Source organism: Pseudorasbora parva, chromosome 16 (genome assembly GCF_024679245.1).
Source record: "Pseudorasbora parva isolate DD20220531a chromosome 16, ASM2467924v1, whole genome shotgun sequence".
Lineage (NCBI taxonomy): Eukaryota > Metazoa > Chordata > Actinopteri > Cypriniformes > Gobionidae > Pseudorasbora > Pseudorasbora parva.
The window spans coordinates 42,395,960-42,415,027 of record NC_090187.1 but is presented as its reverse complement, the minus strand read 5'-3'; the positions used below and the strand labels follow the sequence as shown (position 1 = coordinate 42,415,027).

Sequence of the window (19,068 nt, the reverse complement as noted above, 5' to 3'; positions counted from 1 at the left end):
ATCGTACATTTACACACAAACTGACCAGCAAACGCAACTTCTGGATGCCATCTTTTTCCCCCCAGCTCAACTGTCACTGAATGGAAAGCACAGGATTGTGGGATATCAAAGGCATTGAAGGATACATGTATAATGACTTCAAAACTCGATCAGATGAAGGTCTCTCAGGAGTAAAGCAAACAATAGATTCGGTGGCCTGATGCCTTCCTGCCTTGAAATGTGTCCTCCGAAGGCAGCATTTTGCAGGTTTCGGACGCAGCCAATGATTTGGAGGAGTGTCCCAATACTTTTGGCAATATAGTGTTTGCTTAAACACATAGAAGAGAACAGAAGAGAAAAAGATGAACAGATAGTAGTAGAGGAAGATGGGGAACATGAAGGATAGAAGGAGAGTAATTGACTTCAAAGTAGTTTTTCTTCTAAAGGCCAGAAACCGATGCGAATACATTGCAAGTGCATTCTTAATGTGCATTCTTGCTTTACTGTGGCAAAAATTGGAAGAAATTAACCCGCCTACAACCCCCTAGTGCTAAACGCATGTAACTGGAATGAGAATGCAGTGTCTTGTGAATTTCATTGAGCCTGCATAACTAGAGGCATTTGTTTCTCATACTTTCAGACAGTTGCAGGCCTTAGAGACAACCATACAGGGATTCAAGCAAATTTATCATCTCTCAGGATGATGCTTATTAGTATAAAGCATGTTAAAGTGCTAGGCAAGCTCTAAGCCTTTTTTAGCCCTTTGCATAAAGTGTCTCTACTATCTGGAAGATATCACTGAAATACGTGTCCTGAGAAATTACAGCGTCTATGTCAGGGGTGTTCAAACTCAGTCCTGGAAGGCCACTGTGGAGTTTAGCTCCAACTTGTCTCAACACACCTGCCTAGACATTTCTAATATGCCTAGTAAGACTTTGATTAGCTGGTTCAGGTGTGTTTAATTGGGATTGGAACTAAACTGTGGCCATGTCCAAAAGTAATATTTTTCTCTCCGTTTTGGCCTTCCGTCCACACTGAGACAGCGCTTTAAGTCAATGAAAACGTATCGTTTTGAAAACGCTCTCCAGAGCGGATAAATTTGAAAACGCCGTCTTCGTGTCGTAGTGTGGACTGTGAAAACGGAGGCTTTTTAATACGATGACGCATTTTTAGCCGTGTGATGCAGTCATGTGACCAATTCAGCCAAGATGCTGAACGACATTGTACAGCAGTTGTTTTGTATGCTTTCTGTTTTGACAGCCTTGTTAAATATTAATGTCAGTTTGTACATACTGTTAAAAAACTCAGTGCCTTTTCTTGACATTGTCGCAAAATGAGTATATAAACGAGTAGCAGAAATGATGCAAGTCGAAGCATCTTGGACTTGCTCATTCGCAGTACGGGGATGTAAGCGTTTTCAGACGTTTCAGTGTAGATGAACACTTTTTGGAAAACGATTGAAAATGATAGTGTGGACGCGGAGCGTTTTTGGACGACACCCCTGATCAATGTGACCACCCTAAACTCTTTAAATAGCAGGGAAGCACTAGCATATGCATAAAGTAGCAAAGTTAGTTAGCTTAGAGCACCTTTTAGAGCTAGAAAAGGGAGATTTTTATATCCCTCCTCTTTTTGTAAACTCAATCAATATTCTTTTGGCAGGGGGATCTGTATGCCCTTCTAGTAATGCATGTGCTACTTAGAGCTGTTCTGTTGTGTAGCGTTTAGGGCTTAGTAATATTTCAAAGCTCTGCACCAGATGCCATGGTCACCCTGACTCAGCCATTAGTTCCAGACTTCTCTACTTTCACAAGCTTTTCAGCTCTGTCTAGCACAGTCTGCCAACCCCTTGATTGATGTTCATTTTACTTCCATTTACTGTTTTTACATCATCCTCTAGCACAATAAAGATTATTTGTTACAAACTAGCAGTTAATTTATGATGAATTTCATTACCTTACCATTGCAGTTCGCTCGTTGAGTTGAGTCTTGGACCCTAAATTGATTCCATTGACTGAAAGGACTTTCATTGCCTGATTAGAAATCCTACAAAAGCGCTTTCTGATAAATGTTATCTGAAATAAGTTATTATATATAATATATGCCTAATATAACTGAAGAAGCTATATAAATTAGTGCAATTAAACATTTGCAGTTATTTTGATTTGTTTGCTTTTATCTGTTGTGAACAAGCCTCTTCAAGTACCAGCTTACTTTGCTAGCTCATTAGCCTGCTATATTAGTTGCAAATGTATTCTTTCTATATGTTTCATATATTTTTGTTTGATCCTGCATTAAAAACCACTCTTAAAAAAAGAAAGTTAAGACATGTGTAACATTGTCCACTGGATGGCGAGGTTTGGATGAACCCAAGCGCAGTTTCCTTTATTCAATGCAGCTCAAAACATAAAACAAAGACTTGGCAAAACAAACAAAATACTTGACATAGACTTGACTTGCCTTAAACTTGACTTAACAAAACAACCACCCACAGACAGCAAGTTTAAACATTCACATTCAATAACAGACCAAGACTACGGCAAGCTTGAGGGCTTGAATACACAAAGGCTAATTACAAGACAAGGGACACCTGTGAACAATGATCAACCCATGAACCAATAACAACAGGACACAGGAACACGAGGCAGGAACACATGAGGGCATATGACCTCGAAACAATTATGCCATAGAGCATGATTGATTTGTGTTTGCATCACATAACCAGCTCCCATTGGGGAGCAGATTGTTGCTTTAGCTTTAATTTTTTACATTTCCATAACTGTTAATTGTTAATTAACCGCGGCTGTACTTCCTGCTCTCTACTGCGGTCCTGAAATCACTGCGCAGACTCGGTCCCAAGATGTCAGCACCGTGCGGGGCATCTGGAAGATTCAACTCTAGTCAGCGGAAACGGAGGAAGTCGCATCATTCATATTTTTTTACGGTGCATTGTTGTGAGTGTAAAGAGCTTTTCGAGTAAAACCTCACTCCCCTGGGCTCTAGAGGCAGTGAATGACACTAAAGGCTGTGTCCTTTCGGCAATTGCCAAAAATGGCAGTTCGAATCCCACTCGAAGAATTGAAGGGGTTACACTGGTGCTGTGATCCGGATGGGACAGTTTAGGGTGGTGAGTCAAACAGAGACCAGCTAGTAAAACCTCACTCCCCTGGCCTTAAAGGATTAGTTCAACCAAAAATGAAAATTAGACAAATTAAATAAAGTCGTGATTTTGTTTGTTTTTGCACACAGAAAGTGTTCTCATCGCTTTATAATATTAAGATTGAAGGTCACATGGACTATTAAAACAATGTTTTTATTACCTTTCTGGGCCTTGAAAGTGTTATTAAATTGCTGTCTATGGAACGGTCAGAGAGCTCTCATCAGTATCATCAAAAATATCTTATTTTTTGTTCAGAAGATGAACGAAAGTCTTACGGGTTTGGAACAACATGTGTTAGTAACATGTGTGAGTAATTAATGACAACATAAGAAATGTTGGGTAAACTATCCCTTTAAGAGGCGCACTGTGTTTTTCTTAGTGTTCCAGCATTCAATGCCAGAAATGCTAGTTTGGGATTCAAACTAAAAGTACATTCGGTGGAGTTACGTTGGTGCCGTGACCCGGGTGGAACGGTTTAGGGGGTTGAGTGTAACAGAGGCCAGCTAGTAAAACCTCACTCCCCTGGCCTCAAGAGGCGCATTGGCGACTGATACTAAAGCCTGTGTCCATGCGCCTCCCTTGCCGGAAAAGCTGGTTCGAATCCGGTTCGGAACGGGGGTTACACAAAAAGCAACATATAGCTTTCAGCAAAGTTGCTATGGGCCCTTTTTTCTAATGAGCCTGTGTTGCTTTATCACCCATGCTTCTTATCTTTAAACATGGGATAGACGTTGACGCCTCTCTCTCCCCGTCTGTCTCATAGGCATGGGTGGGCAGATCGCTATGCAGTGCTTTTCTGCTGCATTGATGCGCAAGGAGTCCAGAGTTTGGTGCTCCTCACTGTGTGCAGTGCATATTAAAGTTCCTCAGTCTCTCTGCAGTCCCCTGCGTTCTCGCTTTCTGTCAGCATAAAAGCTGAAGGCAATATAAAGTTTCGCTGTACTTTAGCATTCATTTATTCCTCATGAGTGCACTTATTGAATTGAGTGAAACCTACGTAAAGCTGAACTTAATCACCTCAAACTGATACACATTAATGAAAATACAGTATATTGCACAATACCAGATTACATTACTGAAAAAGTTCTGAAATACCGGGATGAACTGCCATCAGGACATATGTAACAGGAGGACTTGAGTGGAAACTGAATTCTGGCCCGGTGTAATTGGAATTAATTGAAAAAGTTGTACAGTTTACATTTATGTTAAATTAGTTTAGCTGAACTTTTGAGTGCTTTTTTGCATAAATAGAACTTAATTACTTTTATTGTATTTGAATTATCGATAAAGTTGAATTTACTGACAGGAGGACTTGAGTTAACTCTTGAGTGGCTCATTAAGATCCTTCGCTAACTGTCTATTTAAGCTTTAAAGGGTTAGTTCACCCAAAAATGTACCATCTGTCATTAATTCCTGACCCTCATGTCACCACAAATTAAGGTATTTTTGATGCAATCCGAGCGCTCTCTGATCCCTTCATAGACAGAAATGAACACTTTCAGGGTTCAGAAAGAGATTGTTAAAATAGTCCACGTGACTCCAGTGGTTCAACTTAAATGTTATGAAGCGTTTAGAATATTTTTTGTGTGCAAAAGAAAAATAAAAAAAAATAAATAGTGACTGTATTTGGCCTGTCCTGCTCTAGATGAGAGCACTGCACTATTTACAATGAGTACTCTCATCGCTTCATAACATTACGCCGCATTCACACGGGGCGTAGGCGTTAACGCTTGACGGAGGGCGTGGCTGAAGTTGGGTGCTGACGCGATCGTCATAGTGATCACATTAACTTGCCGCTTGGACCAAAACACAACACAAAAAAGCGCCTTTTTATGACAGCTAGTCTGTTTGATGAAATGGATGCCGATTTGGTTGTATGTGTAGTTGTTGTCAGTGCACTGCACAGGTGCACGAAGCTGTTACGTACATTAAATCCTGAAAAAGCGCCGACAGTGGGAAGAATATCACGTAGTGGTCTGGGAGCTGCGTCTGGAGGGTTCACGGAGCAGTAATGAACGCAATTGGCTAGCATCTGCTGTAGGATATTTGCATATGGCAATCTGATTGGATGACGCCTGCGCTGGCACTTGAAAAGTTGAGAAATCTTCAACTTCTGCCGCTTGCAACGCAAGTGAAGCGCCGCGATGGAACCCACAATTCAGTTCGGCAACGGATGATGTCACCCATTCAAAGTAAATGGGAAGCGTTAACGCTTACGCCGCGAGTGAATGCGGCGTTAAGGTTGAACCACTGGAGTCACATGGACTATTTTAACAAAGTCTTCACTGCCTTTCTGGAACTTGAAAGTGTTTCGGATTTCATCAAAAATGTCTTCATTTGTGTTCTGAAGATGAATGGTCTTGTGGGTTTGGAATGACACACTCAAAAAAATGATTCAGGCCCTTTATAGATAAGACACATTTAAATTATGTTTACTTTACTTAATTAAATTAAGTTGTGTCGAAATGATATGTGTTTGTGTTCAATCAGCCTAATATATGTAAAACTGAAGTTTACTTAAATCATTTGCGTTAAAACTACATGAAATATTTGTGCTAACATAACTAACTGGGCAGTGGATCTGTAGTAGGACTGCGCTAGGAGAGAAAATGTATGGATTAAAGTGTCATTTATTGTGTTTTTCAGTAAAGGGAAAGATGTAATTAGTTTATGTTAGTGTTTAATGTTGGACATTGATGATTTTCTGTAATTGTGTGGTTAGCATTATGCAGAAGAGTGGTGCCTGTGTTTAGGCTGTGGCCACTTATATACAAATTCATTGGATGGAATTCCTGCTCTCAATTCAATATTTTTTGTTTGTCCAATGAGTTAATTTTGCATTTTATTTAAAAAAAAATATGCTTGTTGTTATTTCAAAATTTTAAAGGCAAATTAAATTGATAACAGTGTTCACCTTACATAATAAACTTTTATAAATTTAACATAACATAATTAAGTAAACGGCACTTTTATATATTATGTAACAATGACAAATTTAAATGGTTTGTATTTACTCAAAGAAATTGTGCCAGCTTTACTTATATAGCTCAATATAGTTGTGTGCAACCACTTACTAAATATTTTTAAAGTAAATTCAGCCAGTCATTTTTTTGAGTGCAATGAGGGTTAGAAATGAATGACAGAATTTACATTTTTGGGCAAACTAACTCCTCAGTCCTTCGTCCGGTATCATGTGTGTTTGTATAGTAATGTTATATGAGTTTAATTCCTGTAGTGTCCAGTGTGTTTGCAACTAAAGGCTTTGTTGTGCGATCATTGCTTTGAACGAAAAATATTTGTAATTACATATTTGTAATGAAGCAATTTAGTACATTTAAAATCTATTAAATGTAAAATTGTATACCAATGCACTACTGTTAAGATTATAATCAAGTACTTTAGTATGATGGTCAACATCAAAATAAGTGTACTTTGAAAGTGTACTTAGAGAGTGCACTTATTCTTTGTTACACCCTTAAGTATACTTATACTTTTATTTCATTAACATTATATTATTTGCAAGTAGTTTTTTTAAAATCTACTTTTAAGATTTGAAGTACACTGCAAGTGCACTTTCAATACAATCATATTCTGTTTTTTTCACAAGGGTGCTAATAGAGTTTGTGATTGTTTATCTCCAGAGATCGTCAGAGCCATGACCTACGTGATAAACCAGGGCATGTCCATGTACTGGGGGACCTCACGGTGGACAGCTATGGAAATAATGGCAAGTAACATTTTCTTAACCTCAGTTGTCATGAGAAACTTCATTCAACATGTCACCCTGCAGAACACACCATTTCAACACAATTAAGTACATCACTTACATGTCAAGACAGAATTGCTGATCATTGACTTTGTGTATGCTTTAGTTCAGGAGCAAACTGTGTTTGCTGGAACAGCAGTCTCAGCTCCTCTAGAGTGTATTCGCCACATCACATATTTTTAGCCCTTTGACTGAAGTCAGTGATTTGTCAGTACTGTATGTTGCTGTAATTGCAGTGTAGCACAAAGCAAGTTGGCACAAACTGATATGTTGTAATTAAATGCTGACATTATGAATTAATGGGTGATAAATGGAGGCTTGATCAGGGTTTTTACAGAGAGGACACACACTGATGACCTGTAATTTGTGTGACTGTGATAATGCCATGTTCTGGTGTCACACCAGATCTATCCCACGTAAACACACCCCCATGACTGGAACATGTGTTCATTGCCTGAAATGATACCATGGAGCCAAACGGTTATGTGATATAACTATACATTACTGGAGATAAACACTTATTACTACAGTAAATATTTCCCACTGTAAGTTTACTTTTGAAAGTTAGCTTCTAACTTAAAAAACCTGACTGCAGAAAAGATATTATATTATAAATTATATGTTTGTCTTTTATACATATTCTGTTTAGTCTTTGTAAGAAATCAGAACACAGCTTATATAATAAAATCATTTTAATTTGTTTTTAATGTTTTTTTCAATGTTTGTCTTTGTGCATTTTCTATTATAAAATAAAATATATTACATTACATTATTATATATATTCTTATACAATAGTTACCACAGCTCGAGTCATCGATCCGACAATATATTTAAAGGGATTCGTCCGGTTTTTGTACTTAAATCGCTATTGTGAGTAGGACTATTCCGTAGTTCTGTGAGTAGTTATGAAATGTCATTTTAAAGCTGGTAACAGAGGCTTGAGCCATCGATATCATTCTACTGCAGTTATTAATGAAGTTATGAGAGAGAGGGGGGGGGAGAGAGAGAGAGAGAGAGAGAGAGAGAGAGAGAGAGAGAGAGAGAGAGAGAGAGAGAGAGAGAGAGAGAGAGAGAGAGAGCTTGTGTGAGTTAGGCTACCTCTGTGCGTCTCTAAACAGCACTGTTATTACTTCACTAGTGAAAAAATGTCATGTGTAACCTTTAAGTTACTTTGTTTGTTTTTTTAGTCCTGTAAGTTTCCGTTATTACAGTTATTTATGCGAAGTGATATGGAACTGTAACGCGGTCAAGAGAGCTGTCTGGAACTTTCCCAGAAAATAATTGCATGCCTCAGAACATTCATCAGCCAATCAGATTCAAGCATTCAACGGCCCCCTTAGTATAATATATTATATTATTACCCAACAGCTATGAAGTTTTATATTGCATTTTAGACTAAATGATAGAAACAAAACCCAACATCTAAAACATGATTTGAGAAAACAGCCATTTTGTAACTCCGTTTGTTACTGACTAGCCTCAGGCATCCCCATATAATGAGAAAGTATTTAAAAAAATTTCCAGCAGTAATATCTGCGATACCTGATGGATCAGTAAAGACATTATGAAAGCACTTGGCAGTCAAATGTTTGATTTGTAGCCATTACAGAGATATGTGCATATATTTGAATCCAAACGTGTAAATATTCTTCTCTCTTTTTAGGAGGCGTACTCCGTAGCGAGGCAGTTTAACCTGATTCCTCCGGTGTGTGAGCAGGCCGAGTATCATCTCTTCCAGAGGGAGAAGGTGGAGGTGCAGCTGCCTGAGCTCTACCATAAGATAGGCAGGTGTCAATCAATCATCATTTATTCACTGATTCATAATCAATACTGACTTTACCGCAGAGGTGGACAGTAACTCAGTACATTTACTTGAGTACTGTACCTAAGTACACTTTTTGAGTATCTGTACTTGAGAATAATTTTTCTGGAAACTTTTACTTCACTACATTTGAAAGACACATATCGTACTTTTTACTCCACTACATTTCTATCAAGGTCCTCAAAGTCGAAAGTTGTTTCTGTAGCAGCTTTGAAAGTCAGAGGATGATTTTTTTTCTTCTTTAAAATGTGTTTGGGTTTTTCCAGAAAGCCTTTCAGGAATCACTCTTGTAGGATCATGTGAAGTTCAATGATTTCACAGCATTTTTTGAACACTGATTTATAGTTTATAGCAAAATGGAAGAAGACGGATGTAAAAATGTTCATATTGGCGAGTATTCACATAAACAAAGTTGATTATGTCTTAAGTGAACGTAAACCGTTGGAGAATATCAGATGTGTATCAGAGTATTGGATCCGTGCATTCTGCCTTAAAGTGACAGCAGCTTTGTAAAGGGCTTTGGTACTTTTATACATGTATTTAACCCTTAAATGCACGACTGTTTTCCAAACATTCTTACATATTCGGGTTGTTAGCGACCCAGATCTATATTTAACATGGATGGATCTCTACCTGTCGTGATAATATATAAAACTCCTAATGTTAGAGTAACAGTTACAGAAGAATAAAATAAAACCTATTTCGTTACCCTTTGGAGCTTGGAAGGGTTCAGTTTGAGCAGATGTTTGATTACATCAACATCTCTCCTCGTCAGAGATTGTTTACCAGTATATTCAGCATATGACTCATATTTGCGATCTCGAGCATATTCTCCAAACTCATTTTCAACGTCTTCAAAATCAATATTTTGATCACTGACAGCTTCTTGACCACATCCATCATCAAGAGACAGTGACACTAATATTTGATTGTGTTTAGTACTTGCACTCTGCTGTAAATCACTGAGCCATTTCAAGTTTTGCAGATTATAATTATTATTGTTTCGTTTTCTGTCAGAGGTAACTATGAGTGAAATGTCACTTCATCATTGCGTATCAGACATTGCCACCTTGTGGAATAAAGGGGAATTGCGCCCTATTTCATCATTATAGATTAATTTATCATTGTGCAAAAAAATGTATACGTACAATCCTACACACCTCGGGTTGTTAGCAACCCTATACAATTTTGACAAAAAACTAGTGAAAAAACAGGCATTCAATTATTTTCAATTATTTTTTTCTTGTTATATTGTTTAAAATGGATTGATTGAGGAATACTAAGAAGGTTGATGTCTAACTTAAAAAAATTAATGAATGACATCTACCCTGCAGGTATGCATTTAAGGGTTAAAGAAATTTAAGTTAGTCATATGCTAGTATGTTGGATGGAGTATCACTGACTGGCTTAAACCATGATAACAAATAGTGTGCATTTATACAATAATAAAATAATGCGTTGACAAAAAAACATGCGTTGACATTTACTTTTTTACTTAAGTACTTTTGAAAACTAATACTTCTGTAATTAAAAGTAAAATCAGTTTTTAGAACTTTAAAGCAGCACTAGGTAACTTTTCAACCTTCATAATATATTTTTTAAGACTCTTGTGATGATAAATCGACTTACAATAGGTTGAATGACACGTCTGCCATAGCCTGATGGGGTCTGTATCGTTTTTAATCGTACTTTTAAACTTTGGGTTTCGGGTAGTAACCCGAGAACAAAAAGAACTACAAAATTCGACTGCTTTACGGCATATACGTCACTTCCACCAACACACACACTTCCTTACATTCAGACGTGCAAGCCCAACTTTGTTCGTCGGATAATATAGTCATGTCCGAAGCAGCACAGACACATAAGAAAGAAAAGGTTTTGTTGGAGGAAAGCAATAAGAGGAAACGAAAAAGTGATGGGATTAAAGGCAGGACGAGGATCAAAATGTGACCAGCGTTTGCTCGTCGGCGTGAGCTGAAGGAGGCGTGCCCGACCGATGCTGTCCTGCTTGTTACGGTGAGCTACCACTCAAACATTGATCTGAAGTATCATATAGATTCTGTAAAATGGTAACCAATAGACTACTATAATGACGCTGGCTTGTAAACGTGAGCATCGTGATTATTTGGCGTTTGAAAAAAATAAAACCCATGAAATTATACTCATATGACATGCTGAAGCACATGCCACTGACTGTAACGTTACCTGGGATGAAGACATTTCACACGCGCCGCCAGAAGAACTATCAGAACTCCTCCTGCAGTGTTCAGGGGAACTGTTAGTGCTGCACCAACCCGCGGGCCGCTTTTATGAAGTTATTTGGCCCGCACCGCACCACTGTATATATTTTTACAACCCGCCCCGCACCCGCGACCATTAAATAGACATACGGGGTCCGCGGGTTATGAGACGACCCGCGCATCACTAGTTCAGGGCTATCAGGGCTGTCATGTCAACTAATGCACGCGCGATGGCATCCCCTGTTGTAGGATGACAGCTCTTACGACAGTAGTTGAGGACATTATTTTTTCCAAACTGTAGGGGGACCCCGAGAGCAAAAGTAGCCAAGTGCGGCTTTAACTTGTAATGGAGTAATATTTGACCAGCAGTTCTTTTACTCAAGTAATAAAGTACTTTGTCCACCTCTGCTGTACTGACTGAGTGGTAGTATGCAGCAGCGCCTCATCCTGATTCTGTGACTGTAGGTGTGGGCGCCATGACATGGTCCCCTTTGGCCTGTGGGATCATCTCTGGAAAGTATGAAAATGGTATCCCAGAATCCTCTCGGGCGGCTATGAAGGTACCAATTTATTCATGATTTGCTAGAAACGTGCATACAGTACATATAATGACAAATCAAATATTTATTTTGTGCCATGCTTCTTCCCACCTGACTCTTCTTATCTCCTTCTCGTCTTTTTGTCTTGAAGTCGTATCAGTGGCTGAAAGACAAGATAGTCAGTGAGGATGGACGAAAGCAGCAGGCCAAGCTGAAAGAGCTCGGTCATATTGCGGAGAAGCTCGGCTGCACTTTGCCTCAGCTCGCCGTAGGTAAGAGCGCTTCCATCAAAGCTTCAAAGACTAAGAGTGGTCTTACCCGTGGAGCCGCCCGTTCAGGGTAGAGGTTTGAGCTTTTGTGCAGTTAATGGTTCTTGTTAAATGATTTCTGTAGAGGTATTGTAAATATTTTAAAATAATAAGATGACCAAGAACAAAAATAGATAGTTGTTAACATTCACGGCAACACTTTGTGTCCTTGTTACACATTACATGTAGTTACTGTAGTAATAAACTATAAATTATGCATAATTACATGCAGCAAACCCTATAGGAAGTGCAAAAGTACTCACATGTAGAATTACACTGTAACACAGACACCTAAAAATAAAGTGTAACCACATCCTCATTCTATCTTCTGTTACATTCTTGATGGCAAGGATAACACGTGTTTACTTTCTGCTTTCTTGGGAAAATCTCTCTTCTATTATATAATTGAATTGGGTGACACTTTATTTTACAGTGTCCTTGTTAAATGTAGCTACTATAGTAATTATAAATAACACTAAACTACACCCTAATCCTACCCTATAGCAAGTATTACTATATTAGACTCTATTGCCAAAAGTATTGGGACACCCCTCCAAATCATTGAGTTCAGGTGTTCAATCACTTCATGGCCACAGGTGTATAAATCAAGCACTAGGCCTGCAGACGCTTCTACACACATTAGTGAAAGAATGGGTCGCTCTCAGGAGCTCAGTGAACTCAAGCGTGGGGCCGTGATAGGTCGCCACCTGTGCAATAAGGCCATTCCTGACATTTCCTCACTACTAAATATTCCACACTCAACTGTTAGTGGGATTATAACAAAGTGGAAGCAATTGGGAACAACAGCAACTCAGACACGAAGTGTTAGGCCGTGAAAAATCACAGAGGGGGGTCAGCGCATGCTGAGGGTCACAGTGCGCAGACGTCACCAACTTTTTGCAGAGTCAATAGCTCCAGATCTCCAAACTTCTGTGGCCTTCAGATGAGCTAAAGAACAGTGCGTAGAGAGCTTCATGGAATGGGTTTCCACGGCCGAGCAGCTCATCCAAGCTTTACATCACCAAGTGCAGTGCAAAGCGTGGGATGCAGTGGAGTAAAGCACACCGCCACTGGACTCTAGAGCAGCGAGCCAGGCCAACATTAGCTGACTCTTGGGAACTTGACTGGCCTGAGTCCTGAGCTCAACCCGATAGAACAGCTTTGGGATGAATTAGAGCAGAGACTGAGAGCCAGGCCTTCTCCAACATCAGTGCCTGACCTCACAAATGCGCTTCTAAAAGAACGGTCAAACTTTCCCATAAACACACTCCTAAACCTTGTGGAAAGCCTTCCCAGAAGAGCTGAAGCTGTTGGAGCTGCAAAGGGTGGGCCGACTCCATATTAAACCCTACGGGTTAAGAATGGGATGTCATTAAAGTTCATGCAAAGGCTGATGTCCCAAAACGTTTGGCAATATAGTGTATTTTTTGAAGTTAATACTTTTATTCAGGCAGGACTCAGTAAACTGATAAAAAGTGACCATAAAGAAAGACATTTACAGTGAGCATGTTTACATGTACATCAGTATGCTAATAACTCATAAAATTCAGCTTGAAATAACCTGTTGTCCATGTTTACATGCAAACCAATAACCAGGTTATTTATCAATAAATCAGGTTATTTCTCGGTAGTGACGTCAAAGCGTAATCATTTGCGTATCTGACTCTGAGTATTTCATTTATACTGGTTGTGACGTTAAAGCATTAAAAACTGAAGAAGAGTATTGCAGCACGTCAGCAGGAAACTTACGGCTCATATATTCTCATCTCATGCCGTTACAGATGCAGGATTTTGACTGTAACACTTCTGCTGCTGAATGAGATGAAAGCACTTTATAATTTTTGGGTCAAGAAAGAGTCTGAGTTTGCAGTATATTTCCTCCTCCCTTACTGCAACACACGGTCTCTGTCTGGATGTGCTTAAAGCAACAGTAAGGCGCTGCTCTCACAGAACGTGTTTGTGGAATTTTCCATTACACTGCGCTTCTTTTCTATTGTTTTTCTACGTAAACGTGCTAGATGGACACGTATAACCGCCGTATAAATCTCGTGCATGACAGCTTTCTAAAAAACGTGTCTCGAAACCTTGCATTTTTTCGGCATTCTGCTGCCCGTTCTGTGTGAACGAGCCCTTAAGGATGCATTCCTGTCACACATGGACACTTCAATAAGCCGACAGAAAGCAGGTTAATGCGTTACGTTACGTTAATGCAAACATCTAGCGGTTTAATTCGGTTTATACGTAAGCTGCTTATAAACATACTCCAATAAAGGAAAACCGGTTAATACATTTACATAATCAAGTGCATTGTCAGCTTATTAAGCATAATCAGGTTAAAAACGTGCATGTGAACTCACTTAATGTTATTAAAGATTTTGATGATGAATCTTTAGCAGCAGAGACTTCATTCAAAAACATTTAAAAAATCATACTGACCCCAAACTTTTAAACAGTATATGATCAGAATTCATGAGATGTACTTTTGAATGGCCATCATGAAAAGAAAGATGATTTCTAACTGCAGAGGCTGATTGCTTATGCGAAACAACCAAATCTCCACAAATTGAAATCTGCCCTTTTTTTTTTTGTCTCTCCAGCCTGGTGCCTGCGGAACGAGGGAGTGAGTTCAGTACTATTAGGAACCTCAAACGCAGAGCAGCTTACTGAAAACCTGGGAGCCATACAGGTGAGATTGAGCCCTGTTTACTCCTAGCCCTCCTGTTGGTATTAAGATACGCTTTGGTCGATCGGATCACAAGTGAACGAGTGAGACACATTCCCGTTTACACCTGGTGTTTTAGTCTCGTTTGTCCAATTTCAATCACTTCAGTCCTGATTTCTTTGAGGGGTTAGGGTTTGGGGAAATGTTTGGGCTTTTTCAGATCTTTCAATCTAAAGGACAAAATAAGCTCACGCAATTTACATATGAACGTGACCGGAGATTACAAAGAAACACACAGAAAGCATCAGTTTCGTTTCTGCTCTGAGAGCCACACGAGTGTGTGTTAGAAACCATGAATGGTGAGAGAACATTGTGCTTGGTACATTTTCTTTTTCAATATAAACTTGTGTCTTCGTTCAACAATAAATCCCATCTGGATAGCGCTCTTCCCATAATGTTTATGCATTAGGTCAGTAGGCGGTCTTTTAGTGGCTGTTTCACAGGTTCACACTTACATATAATTATATAGAGAGTAAATTTAAATGTGTATTTGGCGTGCTGTCCGGGGGGGAGGGCTTCGAGATCGAACTTGGCCCGAACCCAGAGTCCCCCACACCATGTATGTAAGTGGTTTAGAACTAAAAGAGCAAAATGTGGAGAAGGGGTGGTGGAGCGATGCTGATAAACTGTCAACAGAACGGAGGGAAGACTTCTGCGTGTATACACCTCTTTATTGATTAGCTGAGTGCTCTCCACCTGTGTCAGTTATCTGAAAGCGCTCCTCCCGAATCTTTGTTAATAAACATCATTTGTGTGCATTTGACCCAGGCGGCAACCTCACGCGATCTCTGAAGCCAATACGGAAGTAATGTAAACTGTAATTCCTAAACTGGCCACTAGGCTCCAGAAGGAGCAGAATCTCATTGAGCCTCATGTTAAAATTCCCAACTTTACAGCAGAAAAAAGCATGTTTACAGCCTGGGACAAATTGTAGTTTTGGTCTATATGGCTAATTTTGACCTTCATGACAACTGTGAGGGAGTGATTTTTTTTTATAACTCATTCGTTTACATTATATAAAGCCTTAAAGTTCTGCATAATTAAAGTCCCAATGAATCGGAAGTAGCGAGTGAGTTTTCTTCAGTGCTGTGACGCATTTCCAAGTGAAACTGCTCATAGCAGACGAACGGTAGAGGGGAGTTGTTACGCATTTTAAACTGCAAGCCGTCAAACTGACATCATCTGAGAAGGAACGCCGTTTCCAGACCGGACGTAACTTTTCCGATTTTGATTAAAGATTACTACGGCAAACAATTTTTTTCTGTGTATTAACTTGCACGGATTAATTGTTCACCCTAAGAATGTAATATGTGCTAACAAAGTAAATAAGATCGATTTTGATTTCATGAGGACTTTAAGGGTGTGGCCACTTTTATCCGCCGTCTATAGTCATTGCTTCACATAAGCTCCGCCCACATCCCGCCTCTTTGCCCATTTTCTGTTATTCCGGACGTGACTCATGATGACGCACTCGCAAGATGGCCACGCCCAGCTCGCCCCTACTTTACGCTTCAGAACGGCTTATCGGAATCCTACGGGTGACGCCACGAATACTACGTCCATATTTTTCTACAGTCTATGATTTGACCACATGAGCATCTACACTACGAAAGCAATCCGGTCAAATGTGTTTTCAACTAACTCTGGAAGTGATCGAAAGTGGACAAACTTAACTTTTAGACCCCGTTCATACCTGTGTTAAGTGTCGTCCACTTGTAGTCTGATCGACCAAATGGCATCTTAATACCAGGTGTAAACAGGGCCCTACTGACTTTCAATATGGAAGATTCCTAACTAATTTATTTGCATGTTTAGGTTCTTCCAAAGATGACATCCCATATAGTCTCAGACATTGATCATATACTTGGGAACAGGCCATACAGTAAGAAGGACTACCGGTCCTAGGGGCTCGGGACATGCGCTCGAGGTGAAGAAGGGAGATGTGTGTGAGTAGCAGTGTTCGTGCCCTAGTGGTTCCTGCTCCAGATCTGTATCCACCATCGGTCTGACCTCTCTCTGACACCTTAGAGTGCCGTCCTCCATAACCTATCCCTGCATCCCCTCAGTTTCTGCTGGTGTGCCTTTGCACCCGAACACCACGGCAAGAGTCCCACGACTGGTGTCCAGGAGAGCTCCACTCACTTCTGAACCGTATTAACACCCATGACCCATGCTTGGCCTTTGCTCTCAAACCCATCAGCCACTGGGATGCCTGACGGTATTAGCACACGGAGCGGAGGATCAGAGCATGTCGCCCTCTTGTGTTCAAACGCAGCGACTGCAAGCCTGTTTCACAGACTGTAAAGCTCTGTCTCAGAGGAACAGTGTGCATTCGTGTAGATTCGAGCTGTTTTGTCTGTGCAAGAATGCCTGTATTGATATTTAATGAGGGATAGAATATGTGTGTTTGCTTCATAATGTGAGCCACAGGTACATGTGGTAGAAAAATAACTCACTGCACACCTCTCACCTAGGAAATTACTTGAATGAGGGTAGCATAACTCTATATGAATATGTGATTATTGAACATGCAACTGTGTTATAAACCGACCTCAATCCGCACTGCAGTATAATATACAGTATTAAAGTTAAAGTATAATATACCAGCATCCTAATGCATTCATGGTAATGTTTGATTATAAATGAGTGACTTGGTTTTTCCTTTAGTAACAGTAAGGAAGATTTGACCAATTAAAGGGATACCCTTGTGAAAAAGAAGTGTGCACTTGTAGTTCGTATGGTATTAGTTTACCATAAATGCTTGTCAGTATATTCGGTAGTACTCTTTAATATTTCAAAGACAATATAATATCATTTAATTACCTATAATATACACTGTAAAAAAAATCAGGTCTCCAATTGTGACTGATCACATCTAAATTTTTCAGTTGGCCAAATTGAAATGTTGTGAATTTCAATTTGGCTAACAGAAAAATTTGATTGATCAGTCACTTGAACATTTTCAATTGGAGACCTGATCTTTTTTACAGTGTAATATAGACGGTTTCATCGAACGCATGCGCGTTGTTTTGGTTACGCGCCTGGCCCGAAGTTAACTTCCGGTCTGTGTCTGTTTATCGGTCTGGCTAGTGGATAGCATGGCGCACTACTCAGTAGAAATACATTTTTGAAGTACTATTCTTGGTTAACATGATATAAATATTAAAAATCAAGCAGAGAGCACATGACACCAGCGCAAAAACAGTGCGTGAGACTCACCAGAAAGCCTTGTGCTTACTAAATGTCCAATATGCTGCATATGAGATCGGCGTCTAACGTAATTTAGACTGTATGTCTAATGTGATTTACTTGTTATTTATTTGCTTGTTATCAGAACTAATCTACTGTAGAGGTAACTTATTCTGGCTGTGTTTTCACATTGCACATGTGATGGCCGTGATCCTATCATGCAGATCGGCTCTTCACGTCTATCAGGACACGTTTACATTTGTTCACGTCAAGTGGTCGCCATCTGGATAGCTGATCGAATTTATGTTTACCGTAAAATATTTAATTAGGTATGTAAAAGGCCTTTACGGAGTGTAAAACAACTTTCGCTTTATCCTCTATTAATTGCAGTGCCCAGCACGGGATTTTTGTGATGCATTCATATACAATCAATCTCAATAGGGTACTTAATCTACAAGTTTAAGTTTCCCAACATTAATCTTATATTATGAAACAAAGAAACGTGTTATTCCGACGCATTGCATAATTGAAAGGCGAGCGCGCACGCATTTATATATATGCTACTGTACAGAAAACGGCATATGGTCCTTAAAGGGTTAGTTCACACAAACATGTTAATTCTGTCATTATTACTCACCCTCATGTCGTTCCAAACCCGTAAGACCTTCGTTCATTGTCGGGTTGGGATCAGCGTGACGGTGAGTAATTAATGACAGGATTTTCAGTTTTGGATGACCTACCCTTTAAAGGGTTAGTTCACCCAAAATGAAAATTATTTCATGAATTACTCACCCTCATGTCGTTGGACACCCGTAACACCTTCGTTCATCTTCGGAACACAAAAGAAGATATTTTAGTTGAAAGCTGATGGCTGAGAAAGGCTTCAGAAAGGCCTCCATTGGCATTCAGTACATTTCCAATGACCCACTCACAAGACCCATAAACGGCACTAAAGACTTCTTTACAAAGTCCATCTCACTACAGTGGCTGTACAATAATTTTACAATGCGACGAAAATAGTTATTGTGCGCACAAAAATCAAAATAACGATGTAATCCACCAAATTATTGACATGAACTCGACGCATGCGCGAGAATATGACGCAGCTCTACCGCTCAAATCATAGCGAATACATGACCCGGAAGAGGAGGAGCGCCGCTATCGCGTGAGTTCACACGGAAGACAATATCTTGGCAGATAAAGTCGTTATTTTGATTTGTTTTGCGCACAAAAACTGTTCTCGCCGCTTGGTACAATTATTGTACAGCCACCGTAGTGAGATGGACTTTGTAAAGAAGTCTTTAGTGCCTTTTATGGGTCTTGTGAGTGGGTCAGTGGGAATG

The 19,068-nt window shown here is 39.6% G+C and overlaps 1 protein-coding gene across 3 annotated transcripts in view; it reads left to right on the top strand.

Moving 5' to 3' along the window:
- The window catches only part of kcnab1a (potassium voltage-gated channel subfamily A regulatory beta subunit 1a), a 166,794-nt gene extending 148,251 nt beyond the window's left edge, over positions 1-18,543 (top strand). For all 3 annotated transcript variants that reach the window (XM_067419095.1, XM_067419093.1, XM_067419094.1), the window contains 6 exons: positions 6,781-6,866; positions 8,569-8,689; positions 11,433-11,527; positions 11,658-11,778; positions 14,412-14,500; positions 16,352-18,543. In XM_067419095.1, the coding sequence (XP_067275196.1) occupies positions 6,781-6,866; positions 8,569-8,689; positions 11,433-11,527; positions 11,658-11,778; positions 14,412-14,500; positions 16,352-16,441 (602 nt within the window). In that variant the 3' untranslated portion in view covers positions 16,442-18,543. The remainder of the gene's footprint in view (positions 1-6,780; positions 6,867-8,568; positions 8,690-11,432; positions 11,528-11,657; positions 11,779-14,411; positions 14,501-16,351) is intronic.
- The last annotated feature ends 525 nt before the right edge of the window (positions 18,544-19,068 follow it).